Source organism: Rutilus rutilus (genome assembly GCF_951802725.1).
Source record: "Rutilus rutilus genome assembly, chromosome: 2".
NCBI lineage: Eukaryota > Metazoa > Chordata > Actinopteri > Cypriniformes > Leuciscidae > Rutilus > Rutilus rutilus.
This window is the reverse complement of record NC_140210.1, coordinates 51,645,829-51,662,661: the sequence shown is the minus strand read 5'-3', so window position 1 is coordinate 51,662,661 and position 16,833 is coordinate 51,645,829. Positions and strand designations below refer to the sequence as shown.

The 16,833-nt window shown below is 36.6% G+C and overlaps 1 protein-coding gene across 1 annotated transcript; it reads right to left on the bottom strand.

Annotated features, from left to right (window-relative positions):
- Positions 1-5,595: 5,595 nt before the first annotated feature.
- LOC311283612 (B-cell receptor CD22-like) lies at positions 5,596-15,470 on the bottom strand. Its single transcript, XM_084398129.1, has 12 exons — positions 15,441-15,470; positions 14,988-15,060; positions 8,361-8,723; positions 8,021-8,269; positions 7,679-7,933; positions 7,321-7,575; positions 6,984-7,232; positions 6,820-6,901; positions 6,481-6,526; positions 6,259-6,339; positions 6,049-6,108; positions 5,596-5,919 (listed from the first exon to the last, which is right to left on the bottom strand). Exons 1-12 carry the CDS (start codon positions 15,453-15,455, stop codon positions 5,899-5,901), a joined length of 1,749 nt encoding a protein of 582 aa, XP_084254255.1. The 5' UTR covers positions 15,456-15,470; the 3' UTR covers positions 5,596-5,898.
- Positions 15,471-16,833: the final 1,363 nt, after the last annotated feature.

Here is a 16,833-nt window from a genome sequence, read left to right as displayed (position 1 = left end):
ACAGGAGAGACAGAAGGTCTTACTTCACAAAATATCACAATCACAATAATAAATATAAATTTTTAAAAACATGATCAATGATAAACTTTGGAACATACACAATTTTATGAAAACACTATCAAAAAAGTTCCCTGACAATGTTCAAAGTAAAGGGCTTTTTCATATGTTCGTAATTTTAGCAGTAAAAAACTGTAAAAAAGCAATGGAAATGACATGTTAATTGCTTAAAGGGATAGTTCACTTTGAAATAAAATTTTGGTATGTTTTAGCTTACCTCAAGGGCATCCAAGATGTAGGTGTCTTTGTTTCCAGTAGTTTCAATTTTGATATTTTTAGGTCAAACCGTTCTTGTCTGTCAGTCATATATAATGCAGGTCGATGGTCACCACCTCAAAGAGCATGCACAGAGAAGTCCAAATTAAACAATTCCCCATCGTAAGTACACATTGATGGCCTAAAACACGAAACGAGCAGTTTGTGTGAGAAAACGAACAGTATTTATATTGTAAGATAATTGTGTGATTTTGTCAATTTAGCTCAAAGGAATTATTAATTAATTTATAGGGAATTCGAAAGAATCACTTATTACAACCGAGCAAATGACTCATTCGCGGTTCATTTGAACTGGCTGTAACTATCAGCTCTGCAATATATAAATATCCAAACTATAGTGAAACACTATAGTTAGCAAGGTAACTTAGATCAGCAGTTAAAGACATTAAATTCGTAAGCACATAACACAAGTAACACTTCTCTTTAAAAATACAAACAAGACTTTATTGATTATTCTAACACATAAAACTAATATCTAACACAAACACACGCACACACACACATTCATACGAGTTGTAGAAAGAAAGAGAGTGAGTTTTAAGAGTGAGATGATGAAATCCCAAGTTTCTATATGCGAACGAACCATCAATCATTAATTAACCCTTCTATAATTTTTTTTAGACAGGTTATTACATTTATATCAATACACCAGTTCAGTGTAAGAGTCTGGAGGCAGTACTTGCGGTATGCGTTCCCTTTTGGGGTTCCCTTCTTGGTCAGCGTAAAAGGGGTTTCCTGAGTTCGTTCGTTGGCTGGTCTCCTCGTGCCTGATGTCTGGGGCGGCCAGTCACGTGGTGTGCTGGCGGATGAATGAAAGTCTTTGTTGAAGCTGGCTTTGCAGAAGAAACATGGACCGAAATCTTGCCGCAAAACTTATCTTAGAACTGAGACTCACAACGGAAAAGAAAGGAAACTAAGAAAAGAAAGGAAAATTGAGACGAGAGATGATGATGACTTGAATGAAGTTGTTTAACCCATGTTCTTCTGATCTTAATTTGGGTTCTTTGTCTCTGCGCGTCTACATGGTTACTAGCCTGTCTGGTTTATCTCTTCATCTCCCGCTGCATTTTTGTTCTGCACTAAACTTAAACTTTGTTCTGGTGTTAAGATTTTAAACTCAAATGTCTGCCCAGCCTCCTGGATCAGTTCTGACCAATTAGACACTGTCTTTATTTAGGAGGTGGCGTTCTCTTCACTTCTTATCATAAATCTAGCTTATCTGTGCTCTCCTTACTCTCTAAGCTCTAGCAGAGAGGAAAGAGGCCACAGTTTAGACATTATTACTATTATAAGAATACGGAACATTTCACACAGATTTCACTCAAGCCATCTTTTGAATTAAGAACATACGATCGTACTGATAGGAAGCACGACACACTTTCATTCAAACATCTAATAGTTATAACAATTACATGAATTATATGGGATCTAAGCATATTAGACACACACACATATATTGTAGACACAAAATAGAATCATGTAGTTGCATGATGTTTGATTATAAGTCCATCGAGAATTGTTCTGGCATGATTTTTATCTATTGTTATAGGTAAAATCTCATTTCTCTGGTTTGAAGAGAAGAGAACTCTAGTTTGGTCATTCAGAGGTCCTTAATGAGGAGGGGGTCTGGAATGTTGTGGGCTCGAGCAACTTCTGCTGTTATCTTGATCGGGCACTGAGTTGTGCCACCTCTGAGCCAATCATTCTCAGGGTTGTCAACTCTCACGCATCTGGCGTGACACTCACGCTTTCAGCATCAATCTCACGCTCTCACGCTCACGCAATAAATGTCACGCCAAAATCCATTTTTCTCCCCTCTCAATCCGTTAATTTTCTGTTGATGACTAGACCACTGCATATTAATGACAGGAGAGGAGTTTAAGGCCCACAGCTGTAATATCTGCCTACAACGTTCTCACTGCAGTATATTCTGATCGTTGATTCGATGAAAACCTTGCACCTGATACGTCAGTTGCGTGTGAGAAGTTCAGAGCATAGGTTCGGAGTCGGAGCCACTGATGCGCGTTTGAAAGTTTGTATGACAAGGTAAGCAGATAATAAAATGGTGTGCCTTTCACTCACGGGTGTAATTTCCTATGTGGACAGGGGGGACATGTCCCCCCCTCTTTTCGAAATCCCGTTCGTCTCCCCCCCACTTTCAAATTAGTTTGTTATGATTTTTTAACCGCACGCCGTCATCGCCAAAGAGGAGCAGGACCGAGCAGGACACGGAGCGCCTCCAGGAACGTCGCTTGCACACACTCACACACACAACGCACAGAAAGACTCGCGCCAGTATCGAGCGCACAGACAGCGCGTCAGAATCAGTTTTGCTGGACAGTTCTCTTTCGCGCTTGAACGAACAATAACACATGCCAAAATGTCTGTTTTGTCGAGTATCCTCATAACAATAAGCAGTCTTAAATTAGTTACATAAAGTCTAAAATGAACAAGAGTAAATGAGAAAATGAGATGCGTGAGAGCCTGTCAGCAGCGGCAGATTTTAAAGTGACAGCAGCCACTAATTCTGTAGTCAGTAAAGTTAACCAAAGAACAAAGAGAACAGAGAAAATCACTAACTGCTCTTGAGTAAAGAACGCTTGAAGCTTTAATAAGGATTCATCTAATTTAATTCCTAATTTATGCAGTGCGGACTGTTTGATAACCTAATTCAATTTCTGTATATTTCATACCTGTTAGACAGGAAGGGCACATGTAAATATTACATTTATTTTTGGGTTTATGTGAGGAAAGTTTTAAGTTCACTTATATTAAAAGTTGTTATAATTTTCAAAAGTAAAAAATCATTTTCATGGAGACATCAGTAGCTACAGTGATACTGGCCTTCATTCATAAAAAAAGGCATTAAACAATTGTTTAAAATATACTGTCTTTATGTTGTTTCTATATTACAGTGGAAATTGAGTCTCACATTATTTAAATTTTATTTGCACACAAAACATTAATGGTGAACATTTTTGACTTTATAAAATGATTCTCTCAAGTCTTGTCAATTGGCCCCTATTAAACAATAAAGAAAGTAAGACATATTTTTCTTATACATAGTTTAGTAGCCTACTATATTCTTTTTGGCAGAATTTATCATTATAATCAACTTCATTATTTCCTGGATTTTGTATCACCATAGTCCCTAAAGGTTTGTAAATGCAGGAAATGTGATTAAAATTGTGAAAAACATTTTTGTTTTTTTTAAAGTGCAAAAACTTTTCCCCCCATTTTGTGTGATGATCAAAAAGATGATCAAAGGTTGCCCAGATTGTGTTGAGTCTGCCACAGTCAAATGCGGATGCTGAGTGAACCTTTTCAGTTATTGGCCTAAACAAGACTGACACCAGGAACAGACTGTCACTTGATGGCACCCTGTGAGTGATGGGAAGTTCGGATCATTTTACTCACTCGTTTGTTCGATCTCGTTCATTAAAATGAACAAATCTTTTTTCGAGTCATTTCATTCATTTAAGAGGCTTTAAATGTTATACTTTTAACAGCCAAATTCCCCGAACACATCAGTCTTTATCATATTCTGAATGAAGAAATCATTATAATGCATTCAAAAATAATTTACAGGGAACATAAATGATTACTTTACGAGTCTTTCGTTCATTTGTCACGTGACAAACGCAATGAATGTTCATGAACGGATCGAACCCTGCTTCAGATACGAGCTCCTGCAGAGGTGGTGAAGCAGGCCAACACTGCCACTACAGGCTACAACAGGCCTAATGTGGGGAACTTGTGTTGTGGTTTTCTGGGGAGGTGGAGTAACTATTATGTGTCCCTTTTGTTTTGATGTTGTTGTTTTACATGTTTGTTATTTAATCACCTCTATCTTTATTTTTTTATAGTGCAATCAATAAATTAATTGTACATTTTGAAAAAAACTCTTTTTTTTCATAAATCAGGGTTTAGGCTATATAAGTAAACAAGGACTGATGTTTTTAAAATTAGGGTTAGGGTTACGCGCGCGCACTGATGTTTTACAGAGTCTCACTCCAGCCAAAGTCCCAAAGTTGGCAACCCTGTGAAGGGAGCAACGAAAGACAACGTAATTTCCTCAGTATTTTCACCTGGGATGTTCCCATGACAACGCAGCGCGTGTCCATCAGCTGAATAGCTGTTCTTACCAGAAATATAGTATTATTGCTGTTAACATAACTGTTGCAAATAAATATACATTTTATACAACAAAGTTTTTAAAATATGCGTTATATCTGTGTGTGAGTGTCTCAACTTTAAAACTTGCCATCTCATATTTGGACCCTGCATTCTAACATTTCTTATGAAACTTATTTTAACATAACATGACAAAATGTGTACAATGTAACTGATGTATAGATTAATGTCTTTCCCTCATATTCTTTTTCTCTATCTTTATTTATTTATTTATTTTAGTCTTCAGCTCATTGTTCTTTTTAGTATTCTTATGACATTGAACATATTGTAAATACATTTTGTATATTGTATACAAAGTTGTATGTCATAAACGTGTCATATCTGTATGTTTTGCAAAAAAATAAATAATAATAAAAGTAGACAGCTGTAAGCACGTCCCAGCCGGGTCCGTCACTTATTGAGTTCCCCGGAAACATTTCCGTTGTGTTCTGTCCTATTTGCAGCGCGTTTCTGTATTTGGTTGTGTTGTGAGTATTTGGAGCGCGTTTCTGTATTTGGTTGTGTTGTGAGTATTTGGAGCACACATGTGTTGTGAAACTGATGAAGATGTTTTCTTAATTTGCAGGTGTTTTTCTATTTGCATGTGTTTTCTTCAGTTGCAGCGCGTTGAGCTCTCACCGTATACTTTACTTGTATTGTCTTATACTGTGAGCGCTTTGAGAAGCTCTTTTAAAGGCACTATAGAAAATAAAGTTATTGTTATTATCGGCCGTGTTTTCTCTGGCTGGCTGCAGTATCGCTCCGAGCGGGAGACTGAAAACCCGAAGTAGAGCTCGAGTGACCTGTGTTTCGGTTAGTCACTCACAACTTGTTTCTGTTTGAACTGTTTTCATCGTCGTAGAAGGAATAAGTTGAAACGTAAGTTGCTGTGTATTAAATACCATTCTGTGATCTGATTTTTAATAAAAAAACAAAAACGCTTCAGTGCGTCCGCGCTGGTTAAGGACTTTTAACAGTAATCCTTCTATTAATAATCTTATGTAGTTTGATCTATTTTTTTCTAAGTGTAATGGTCTTTAATATTTCTTATGCTGTTATTCTTGATTTATTGAATGACAGAAAAGTGTGGAATTTTACACTAAAGCCTTTTATTGGAAACATGAACAATACCGATACTCACGGTCAAAAACATTAATAATCTAAATGAAGTAAGATTCATACATGATATAAAAGCATAACGAGAAACACACTATAGTGATTACACAGTTTTACATAAATTCATTAAGCGTTTACTTTCATTATCACACATCCATCTATAAAATGATCGCCGATTACTTCAGTCACACGTCATCATGACACTCCTGTCAATCATTCAGGGCTCCTCCCACAAAGAGATGCATAAAGGCTGTAATATTTACTGTGTTCAAAACACTACAGCCTCTTCTTGTTAGTCTGAATAAGAAAGAAAGAAAGTGAAAACTTTAATACTGAAATATTAAAATAAACGCATAAACAACATGTGTCAAGAGGAAAGGCTAATAGATTGGGTTTTGTCTCTATCTAGTGGGTATTCTTACTTACTGGAAGATTTTCATACAGAGACGAGTCCAGTTCAGGTTTACAATTATCAAGTTGAGCAGCCTTTATGAATGAAGACAAAGTAAAAACAGGAGTGTGTTATTTAAATTCCCATATACTTAGTCAATATAGATATGTTCACACTGACATTGAGCGTTTCATTTCTTTTGACTAAAGGTGAAGAGAGTTTAGTCTTCTGTAAGAAACACTTACCGTTACATTCTCATACACAGGATCACTCAATTCAACATCATAAGCATTGTGTCTGTCATGATCAGGTCTGGAATGATTCATCTTTGCCATTAAAGAAAAAACAGAATAATGAGAAGATAAATAATGTCTATAAACAACTCACTAGAAAAAGTCACTAATTCAGACTTTCACTTTTAGTTACAAATGAATTTAGTAAACTACTGAAAAACTCTCATTTCTCACCTGAGATTCCTGTGTGTCATTTCTCTTTTTCATCCTCCTGGTTCCCCTTTAAAGACAATGATTTGAAACAATTACACCCAATCAGAACCTATTTGATGTTTAATACACAGATATGATTTTAACTAATGGTATTTCTCTTTGAATGTGATGAAATCTGGTCTATCTTCAGGATTTACTGCAGTAATGAGCTTCAGATTTCATTATTCAATAACTAACGAAAGATAGGATGGGAAATTTTGCCTTAGTTCACGTTCATCATGACGTCTCACTGAATTAACAACTTTCTACCTCAGTCATTCATTCACACACACGAGAGAGTACCACAGACACACATCTTACCAAATCACTAACATCGTAATGATAACTGCAGCTCCACAAACCCCTCCAATGGATATGTATAATATCACCAGACGTCCTGCAACTGAGACAAAAGAGTAAAACATCTGAACAGATTCATTTGAGTCACTTTAGAAAGAGTAATGTAAGTATATGAGCCGCTCTACCTTTAACAGTGACAGTTACAGCGTCTGATCTCTGAGATCCATGTTGATTGTGAGCCTGACAGTAGAAGCGTCCACTCTGTAGTGCACTGAAACTCTGTCCAGATCCAACAGCTGAGGTTTCATTCTCCTTAAACCAGCTGAAGTTCAGAGCAGGAGGGTTTGAGTCACTGATGCAGTTCAGAGTCACTGAATCTCCCTCCACTATTACACCAGATCCACTCATCAACACTGAGACGCTCCTGGGACGGTCTACAGACAAAAATGAAAATTCACAACACATATTAGAAAATGATGATTTTTAAGTTTTTGAACATTGTGCTGGTGATCATTAACTCACACATGACGTTTAAAGTCACAGCATCAGAGTATTTCTCTCCATGTTCATTGATGGACTTGCACTTGTATTCTCCACTGTCATCAGATCTGATCTTTGAGGTGCTGAAGATTCTTCCAGATCCTACAATCGTTCCTCCTTTAATCCAGCTGATTTCTGCAGGAGGGTTTGAGTCACTGATGCAGTTCAGAGTCACTGAATCTCCCTCCACTATTACACCAGATGGACTGATGGACACTGAGACGTTCCTGGGAGAGTCTAACACAGATAAATATTGATATCATTAACAATCATATTAAACTTGACATCACAGACATTTCGAGGATTTAATGTCACAGTTACTGAACTATCATTAACTCACACATGACGTTTAAAGTCACAGTATCAGAGTATTTCTCTCCATGTTCATTGATGGACTTGCACTTGTATTCTCCACTGTCATCAGAGCTGATCTTTGAGATGTTGTAGATTCTTCCAGATCCTACAATCGTTCCTCCTTTAATCCAGCTGATTTCTGCAGGAGGGTTTGAGTCACTGATGCAGTTCAGAGTCACTGAATTTCCCTCCACTATTACACCAGATGGACTGATGGACACTGAGACGTTCTTTGGAGGGTCTAAAAAGTACAAAAATTAAAACCTCAAATCATCTAATTCAAACACGATCTCCTAATCTTAAAAAGAATAAATGAATCTGTACTCACACATGACATTGAGCTGAACAGCAGGAGAGATGTGAGTGTGTCCGTCTACAGCACAGCTATATCTGCCTGAATCCTCTCTTCTGACTGACTGCAGCAGGAGTTCATTGTTTCTGTCTCTTCTCTCAGTTAATGGCTGTGAGTTTCTGTACCAGATGAATGTTGCTCTGTCAGTCAGAGCGCAGCTGCTTTTACATCTCAGAGTGACTGAATCTCCCTCTGTCACTCTCTCAGGAGACTCCACCTGAAGATCTGAACACACAACACACACATTATATCTAGTGCTGCTGTCATACACTGATTATTATTCAACATAATGCACAGAAGAAGAGATAAACCTCACCAAAATGATCTGTGACAGTAAGAGTCACTCCTGGATTACCAGTCCATTTTTCTTTATCAGTGATGAATTTGAAATAGTACATGTGTGAATCCTTCAGTGTCACATGACTCAGTCTGACGGTGCAGTTCTGCTGTTTATCTCCCAGATACTGAAGCCTCTGACTGTATTCAGGGTCCACAGACAGATCTGGAGGCTCAACACCCCACCACCTTTGAATTGGGCCTTTTGTCCAGAACACTTTCTTGATCTGATGTCCAGTAGGGTATGTATAAGTGCATCTCATTATCACTGTTGAGTCCTTTAGTGCACAGATGTGTGAAGGACTGTAACTCACACCCCAACCTTTATAATCACTAGAAACCCCTGAAACACAGAATTCATCAAACTGTAAATGTAGTTTTATCTGTTATATTGGGCCATGAAAACATGACAATACTTTATTACTATTTGAAAACAGCGACTCATTACAGGAAATATAAGATAAATGTAAATAAATAATCTCAGTGTGAATTACTTTAAGACAGAGGAGTGAAGAGAGAACCAAGAAATCAGCCAAAAACAACAAGCTGCACAATTACAGTTTTTCTGAATTGCTAAAACACATTTCTTGAAACCATCACTCACTTTCTCAAAACCTTAAACACAAAAGCAAATGTTCAAAACTCATTCAGAGAATCTCTGACTCTTCTGGCAAAATCAAACAATGCTTTCAGATCTTACACACATCAGTCAATATTAGAAACACTACAGATCATTCGTTAGACACTACATGACAAATGGAGAACACAGAATCCAAAGCAGGCAGTTACAGGAGAAATATTTATTTATATATTGTAACAAAGTAAACAAATTTTGCAATTACATAATAAAGTAGTACTGACACCTGACAGTGGTGAGTGAATAAATACTGTATGCACTGCAAGTACTGTATAGTATTGTACTGAATATTGTATAGTATGGAATGTCTGTATATTCAGCATTTGCATACTGTGAAATACAGTGACCAACTGCAGAAGCCCAAAAGGTTACAGTAAAAAACTGTAAATGAAAAGCATGTTACTGTAAAGTACAGTCAGAAGAGTTGAGCAACTGCAGAATCAAGGTCAGTGAGAGAGATTTATTCTGCTTCAGCTTCACGTCTTCATGTCGGTCCGGCCGGAGAATATCATCTCTGCAGGAGAAGAGGAAAACCCTGAAGCAGATCCAGCCTTGACAACATTCTCCACACCTTCCTCTTCCTCTTCCTCCTCGTTCATCTCCTCGTTCACACACTCTTCCTCCTCTTATACTCACACTCTTCCTCCTCTTATACTCACACTCTTCCTCCTTTTACACTCATACTCTTCCTCCTCTTATACACACACTCTTCCTCCTCTTATACACACACTCTTCCTCCTCTTATACACACACTCTTCCTCTATACTCACACTCTTCCTCCTCTTATACTCACACTCTTCCTCCTCTTATACTCACACTCTTCCTCCTCCTCCTCTTATACTCACACTCTTCCTCCTCCTCCTCTTATACTCACACTCTTCCTCCTCCTCCTCTTATACTCACACTCTTCCTCCTCTTATACTCACACTCTTCCTCCTCTTATACTCATATTCACACTCTTCCTCCTCTTATACTCACTCTTCCTCCTCCTCCTCTTATACTCACACTCTTCCTCCTCATACTCACACTCTTCCTCCTCTTATACTCATATTCACACTCTTCCTCCTCTTATACACACACTCTTCCTCCTCTCCCTCTTATATTGTTTCCATCCATTGTTGTTCTCAACATTCAATGCAACATTTTGAGTAAATCTAGGCACTTTAAACTGTCTTGTATTTTGTACAGTTGGTTTCCTCTCATCATTAGAAATAAGTGTGAACAATTTTGAGTCGTTGTCTGTAAACGATGACAACTGTGTTGTAGTTGTGTTTAACTTTTGCCTGCCTGTGTTTAGCATTTTGAAACATAAGTGCATCACAGTGAGAAATGTGTTTAGCGTTTTGCAAAAAGAGTGCATGAGATTTGCAAACAGTGTTTTAACTTCCTGAACTTGTTTAATGTTTTAGAGAAAAACTGATTTATTCAACAAATTGGTTTAGGCTATTGAGAATTTGGTTCAGAGAAGTGGGTTTAGTGTTTTAGCAATTCAGAAAAACTGTATATCCTGGAATATGACTAAATAAATATTTAACTACACATTCACTTCCGAGAACAAGAGCAAAAGATATTCACGATCTAGTGCTAGGGCAGGGCTGTGAACTGTCACACTTTCAGCCTGAGACTCTAATCGACACGTTTCACACACTCTCACGCCACACACACATTTTCTCACGCAGAGAAAAATCGCAGTGACACTGACCAGAGGTGTATAGTCCAGGGGTCAGAAAGTAGAAATCTGATTTGACTAATTAGTTCTCTCTCCTGGCTGAAAAACTGTGCTAATTAACAAATCCAGGAACAAAATACTGAGGAGGACTTTTACTTTCTGAACCTGGACTTTACACCTCTGACACTGACAGACAAGACAGAGCTGGTTACTTTTGATATGAAACAAATGATCTGCTCTCAGATTCTGTACAATTTGTTACGAAATTAAAAGAATAAATATCGTTTTGGCGCTTGTAAATGTGACGTGGAACAAAATTACAGCAGTCGCTGGTGACTTTAATTGTACCTTAGATCCTAATTTGGACCGTTCCACAGGTATTGACACTTCACATTCGCAAAGTAGGAACATAATTAATCAATGCATCAAATACCTTAATTTAAGTGATGTCTGGAGGCCTCAAAACCCAACAAAGAAATCATTTTCTTGCTATTCCTCATCTTTCCATACTTACTCCAGAATATACTATTTTCTTATTTCAAAGGGCTTGATTGATTATATATCTAACTGTAAATATAGTAGTATTGTTTTATCAGATCATGCTGCATTATCGCTGAAATATACTCTCAGAACCATAATTAAAAGCCCATCTAGATGGCGTCTACATATAAAGTGGCTACATAACCCTGAGTTTCTTGATTTTGTTGGAAATCAAATTGACATATTTTTTGAGTTTAATACAAACGTCTGTTTCAATACGATGGGAGGCATTTAAGGCCTATTTTAGGGGGCAAATCAGCTTTACTAGTTCTAAGACAAACAAATCTGCCCTTAAAATGATTGAATTGTAACAGAGTATCAAGGATTTAGAAGAAGAAATTTTCAAACAAGATACTCCTGAACTGAGACATAGCAGAATTGAATGACATTTCTACTAATAAAGCTGCGGCTAATATTACTAGGCTTGAACAAACATATTATGACCAAGGAGAAAACACTGGAAGGTTATTGGCACGGCGAATTAAGGCTCAACAAAATGAAGGGGGGATTAACAAGATAGAAACTATAGATGGACAAATGACCACGGTCCCAACTGAAATTAATAATGCTTTTAGAAAATATTATGAAGATCTTTATAAATCGACACCTCCGGAGAATACCCATCATTATAAAACACTTATGGATCAGATTCAGATTCTGTCACTGTCTGAGGAAGACTCCAAAGTATTGGATCAACCAATTGAAGAAGCAGACCTGAATGCAGCCATTAATTGTATGAATAGTGGGGAAGCACCAGGTCCCGATGGTCTACCTATAGACATCTATAAGATCTTTCACAACAAATTGATAACCCCAATGATTGACATGACGAATGAATCATTCAGTAATGGAGAACTTCCTTTTTCCTTGCGTTCAGCCCTCATAACTTTAATTCTTAAACCAGGGAAAGATCCTACGAGATGTGGCTCTTACAGACCCATTAGTCTTTTAAATTCAGACACTAAGATAATTGCTAAAGTTTTAGCCAGTAAACTTCATAAGTATTTACCTTTACTGATTGATCCTGATCAAAATGGCTTTATAAAAGGTAGACAAGCTTTTCATAATATACGTCGTGTGTTCCCATACACAAAATAAATGTATTTGAAATATATTTTCAGAATATATTTTTGGAATATATGCAAATATTTGAAATTGGCCCAATAAATATATTTTAGTTAAATATATTTAGAAATTTAAAAAGTCAACATTTTCACAAACAAACAACACATTTTCAGTTTATTTTTTAGATAGACCACTTCAGCTGTAGATGTGGGAATGGGAGAGCAGTGCTCTACTTCACCCATCCACATTTTTCCTACTGGTCGGGGATCAAACCGGCAACCCTTCGGTTACAAGCCCGAAGCCCAAAGCCCTAACCAGTAGGCCACGGCTGCCCCTTTACTGACTTTATTGGCCGAAAATGACAATTTTATGTAGGAAACAACACACAGAATGCAGAGTTTTTTTTCCTTATTTTTACTGAATTGAATACAGATATTTAATAATGTGTGTATGCAGTGTTAGACACTGAGTTCTATCTATTGTTTAAGTGCACTTCACTGTTGGAGTATCATTGTTATACTTGCATCATAAATATTGTGCATATTTTCAATATTTAAATGACTTCATTATTATCTAATAATTGCACTTAGTGTTTGGTACGTGCCACCTAATATGGCCTAATAGTCCTAGGAAAGCAACTATCTGTCATTTTACATTGCAGTCATTTAAATGTAAGTACAGTATTTATTATAGCTGTGTGTCATAATACAGTAGTGAAATATGGTAGCCTACTGTTGTGTATAGGGGAAAAGGTAGAGGAATTACTATGATCAAAATACATTTTCGACCCTTCTTTAGCAAGCTAAACATTTTATGACCATATATTTTGTCATATATTTTACATTACATGTTATAAATGTAAATATATTTCACACTTAACATCATATATTTTTGTTATATTTCAGAATATATTTCAAAATGATAAATATAAGTGGACAACGTCAATGTATTTGGAATATATGCCACTTTTTGACACTTTAAAATATATTTACATATTCTTTTGTGTATGGGTTAAATGTCATACACTCTACAAAAGGAGTCTCGGATACGGCTTTAGTTTCTTTAGATGCCGAGAAGGCTTCTGATAGGGTGGAGTGGGACTATCTTTTTGATACCCTCTCTTGTTTTGGTATCAGTCCGTATTTTATAAAATGTATAAAAATGTATATTCAAATCCCACAGCAGAGATATTGACTAATAATATAATCTCTAAACCATTTCCGCTTTCCGCTATTGCAGTGCGAAGAAATGGAGATATATCAGGGATTACAATTGGCGGTCTTGAAAATAAAATAGCTTTATATGCTGATGACATTATATTATTTCTGTCCAATCTTATACATCTGTGACTTCTTTATTGGGCCTAATTAAATCATTTGGGTCTTTTTCAGGTTATAAAGTGAATGAATCAAAATCTATGATCCTATTTCTAAAAGAATCAGAACGTCTCACACCTCCTTCCAGACCCCCTTTAAAAATGCTCATGAAGGTTTTAAATATCTTGGTATTAATATCACCGCAGACATAAATAATTTGGCCACCAGCAATTATAATTATACAACTAAATTAATCACTGAATCAATTAATAAATGGTCATCCCTACCCATTTCTCAGATTGGACGTTTCAATATATTAAAAATGAATGTTCTCCCCAAATTCTTATATGTATTTCAATCAATTCCTCTGCCCCCACCACATAATTATTTTCTGTAATATGAAGAAGCTTTTCTCCAATTTTATTTGGGCAAATCGACGTCCCAGGCTGAGTTAAGGCTAAATAATACAATTCGGAAATGTTTTGCCAATCACTATATACTTATTGTGATGCAAGTTTTTTTAGTTTTTTTTTTTACACCCCATCAATCCCCCCTTCCATAATTCTCCCTTTAAACTAAACTCAAAAGTTGGCAGCCCTGTCCTACAGTGATCTTTTGATGAGCTTTGATGGACGGTGTTGCAGAAAAGCAGAAGTAAACGTACAGAGACAGAGGAGTGAAGAGAGAACCAAGAAATCAGCCACGAACAACATGACGCACTCTCAAATAATGAAATATATGAAAAATAAGATGAAGAAAATAATCAAAGTTGATTTAGTAAATACCCAATGACATCAAAATATTAGTTTTGTGGATTTTAGTTCTTATATCAGCTCAGAGCTCATTTATGCTAGTGAACTCCTTTGACATGATCCATATTTAACATGTACACATTCACTTCTGAGAACTTGAGCCAAAAATATTCATGATCTGCTGATAAAGTGATTTTTGTCCAATCAAATGCTCTGAACAATGAGAAAGTCCCTCCCCCCTAAACCATGCACTCTCAGAAAAAAAGGTACGAAAGCTGTCACTGGGGCTGTACCTTTTCAAAAGGTACACTTTTGTCCCTTTTAGGTACCAATATGTCCCTTTTAGGTACCAATATGCCCCCTTTAGGTACAAAAATGTACCTTTTAAAAAGGTACAGCCCCAGTGTCAGCTTTCGTACCTTTTTTTCTGAGAATGTGTGACACTGACTAGCAAGTAGCAAATGACTACTGGACATTTCTAAAAGGAGCGTTTGACATGTTCAACACAAACTTCCTGTTTCAGAGAGAAATATGTGAGAACAGGACAGAAGAAAGTGCAGATCAGCCGCTCATGAGGCCTTAAATAAAACATCAGAGTGTTTCTAATGTGAATGTAAGAGAGACTCACCGTGAATCATGAGCAGAAAGAAGATCAGAGGAAGAGGAGGAGCCATTCTGACCCACATCAGCATAACATATATCTATAATACAGCATTCAATTCAATTCACATTTATTTGTATAGCGCTTTTCACAATACACATCATTTCACAGCAGCTTTACAGAAAATACACGAGTCCACATTACAATTTAGAGTGAACTGTTATCAGAGGAAACTGTCTAAGTTATGCATTTCAGAAATGTACATATACAAATTCACAGTTAGCTAAAAATGTATTAATTTAAACAATGTAATAATTTAAGGCAGAAACAATTTTAGTAATGAATACTTGCGTTAATATAATCATTACTTAAACAAGTATATGTAAATCACCCTATTCTAAACATTTCTCATGTAAAGACACATATGTTATATGAGCAATAATCATCAGTTTCATTTAAGCAAGAGTGTGTTTGTCTTACCGTGTTGAAGCTCATCAGATCAACAGCAACCAAATGACTGACTGTTTTAACACAAGCACTTTAGCTTTACAGTGAAGCTTTGTGTGGTTAACACTGTTTATTAATGACCAGCGACAGAAATATCACAGTCCCTCCCTCAACAAGAGAACAACATTACTGAACTAAACCTACTTAAACAGAAATTATGATCTTTTTTCTGTAAGTTGAAGATGAATAATTGTGAAGATGAATGAGGATGAATGATAGTGATTTACAGGTGAGGCTCATCAAGGTTGATGTCAGTCGCAGGAGATGGTGACCTCTGGTGGCAGTTTGAGGGATTGAACGAGCACATATGAGACGAGATGTGTCTGACTGCAGAACTATATACGTGACTGCAGTTTCAGGCCAGCAGCTTCAGACCGGACGTTAGGAGCTGACGATCACCTAAAGCCTGCTTTATACCAGAGATGGTCTTATGGGAGAAGGTGATCACAGGTGATCCTCGATTGCACTGAACTCAGATGTCAGACTCCATCCTCCCCACTACTCCAGAGTGAAATGTACTCAAACTACAAATCTCACTGCACAATGAAAGGCCTCATTGGGATAGCGCCACCTGGTGCAGTATAAAATATAAAATAAACTGTTTGATGGTGTCATCCTGCTTCCCCATACTGTAAACATCAATCAGCTCTTTACAGTTGCATGCTTGTTCTCAAATTATCAAAACAAGGCATTAGTTAAGACATGGGTCAACAAATGCCCTGTCATTTCTACTCTTCAGTAAATAAACCAAAAATAGTTGTTAATAATTGACTTTTTATTCTTGTTGACAATCCATTCAACTCTTATTTATAACATTTATTGTACAACTCTGTATAATCAAAATTTTTGTGGTTTTATTGAAATATTTTTAAGACAAGACCTCTGAATAAATATTTGTAAAAAGTAGTAACAATCTCTCATAAAGATCACTTTTTGTACTGTACATTTACAATAAACACATTTGTATCAGTACTGTTTCACTGGCTTTTTTTTTTTTTTTTTTACAAAATTAATGTTTCATTGACAAGTATTTATGCATGTACTGTATGTGTAAAAGTAAAAATAATCGACCTTCTCTCTAATAACTTTATGCATGGCTGTGTCACTGTAGATGCGCTGCACAAAATAATCTTCCTGAGCCCACACCACAAAGTCACACCACTGCATTCCGGAGACCAGTTTTTTTTTTTTTTTTTTGAGGAATTGCCCCATACTCCATTTGCAAATATTTGCAGTCAACAAAGTTTTTGACATTAGGGCATTTGATTTTAACAAGCCGAAATTGAGGGTGTTCAGTGGGATCGAACACTACACCATCAGGGGATGCACCAATCCAGGGGGCATCAGGATGAACAATTAAACCACA

Coding starts and splice junctions, on each gene's coding strand:
- LOC311283612 (XM_084398129.1), bottom strand. Junction 7,934..8,020: donor TGTTCAGCTCAATGTCATGT/GTGAGTACAGAT, acceptor TGTACTTTTTAG/ACCCTCCAAAGAACGTCTCA. Junction 5,920..6,048: donor CTCTGTATGAAAATCTTCCA/GTAAGTAAGAAT, acceptor TTTCTTATTCAG/ACTAACAAGAAGAGGCTGTA.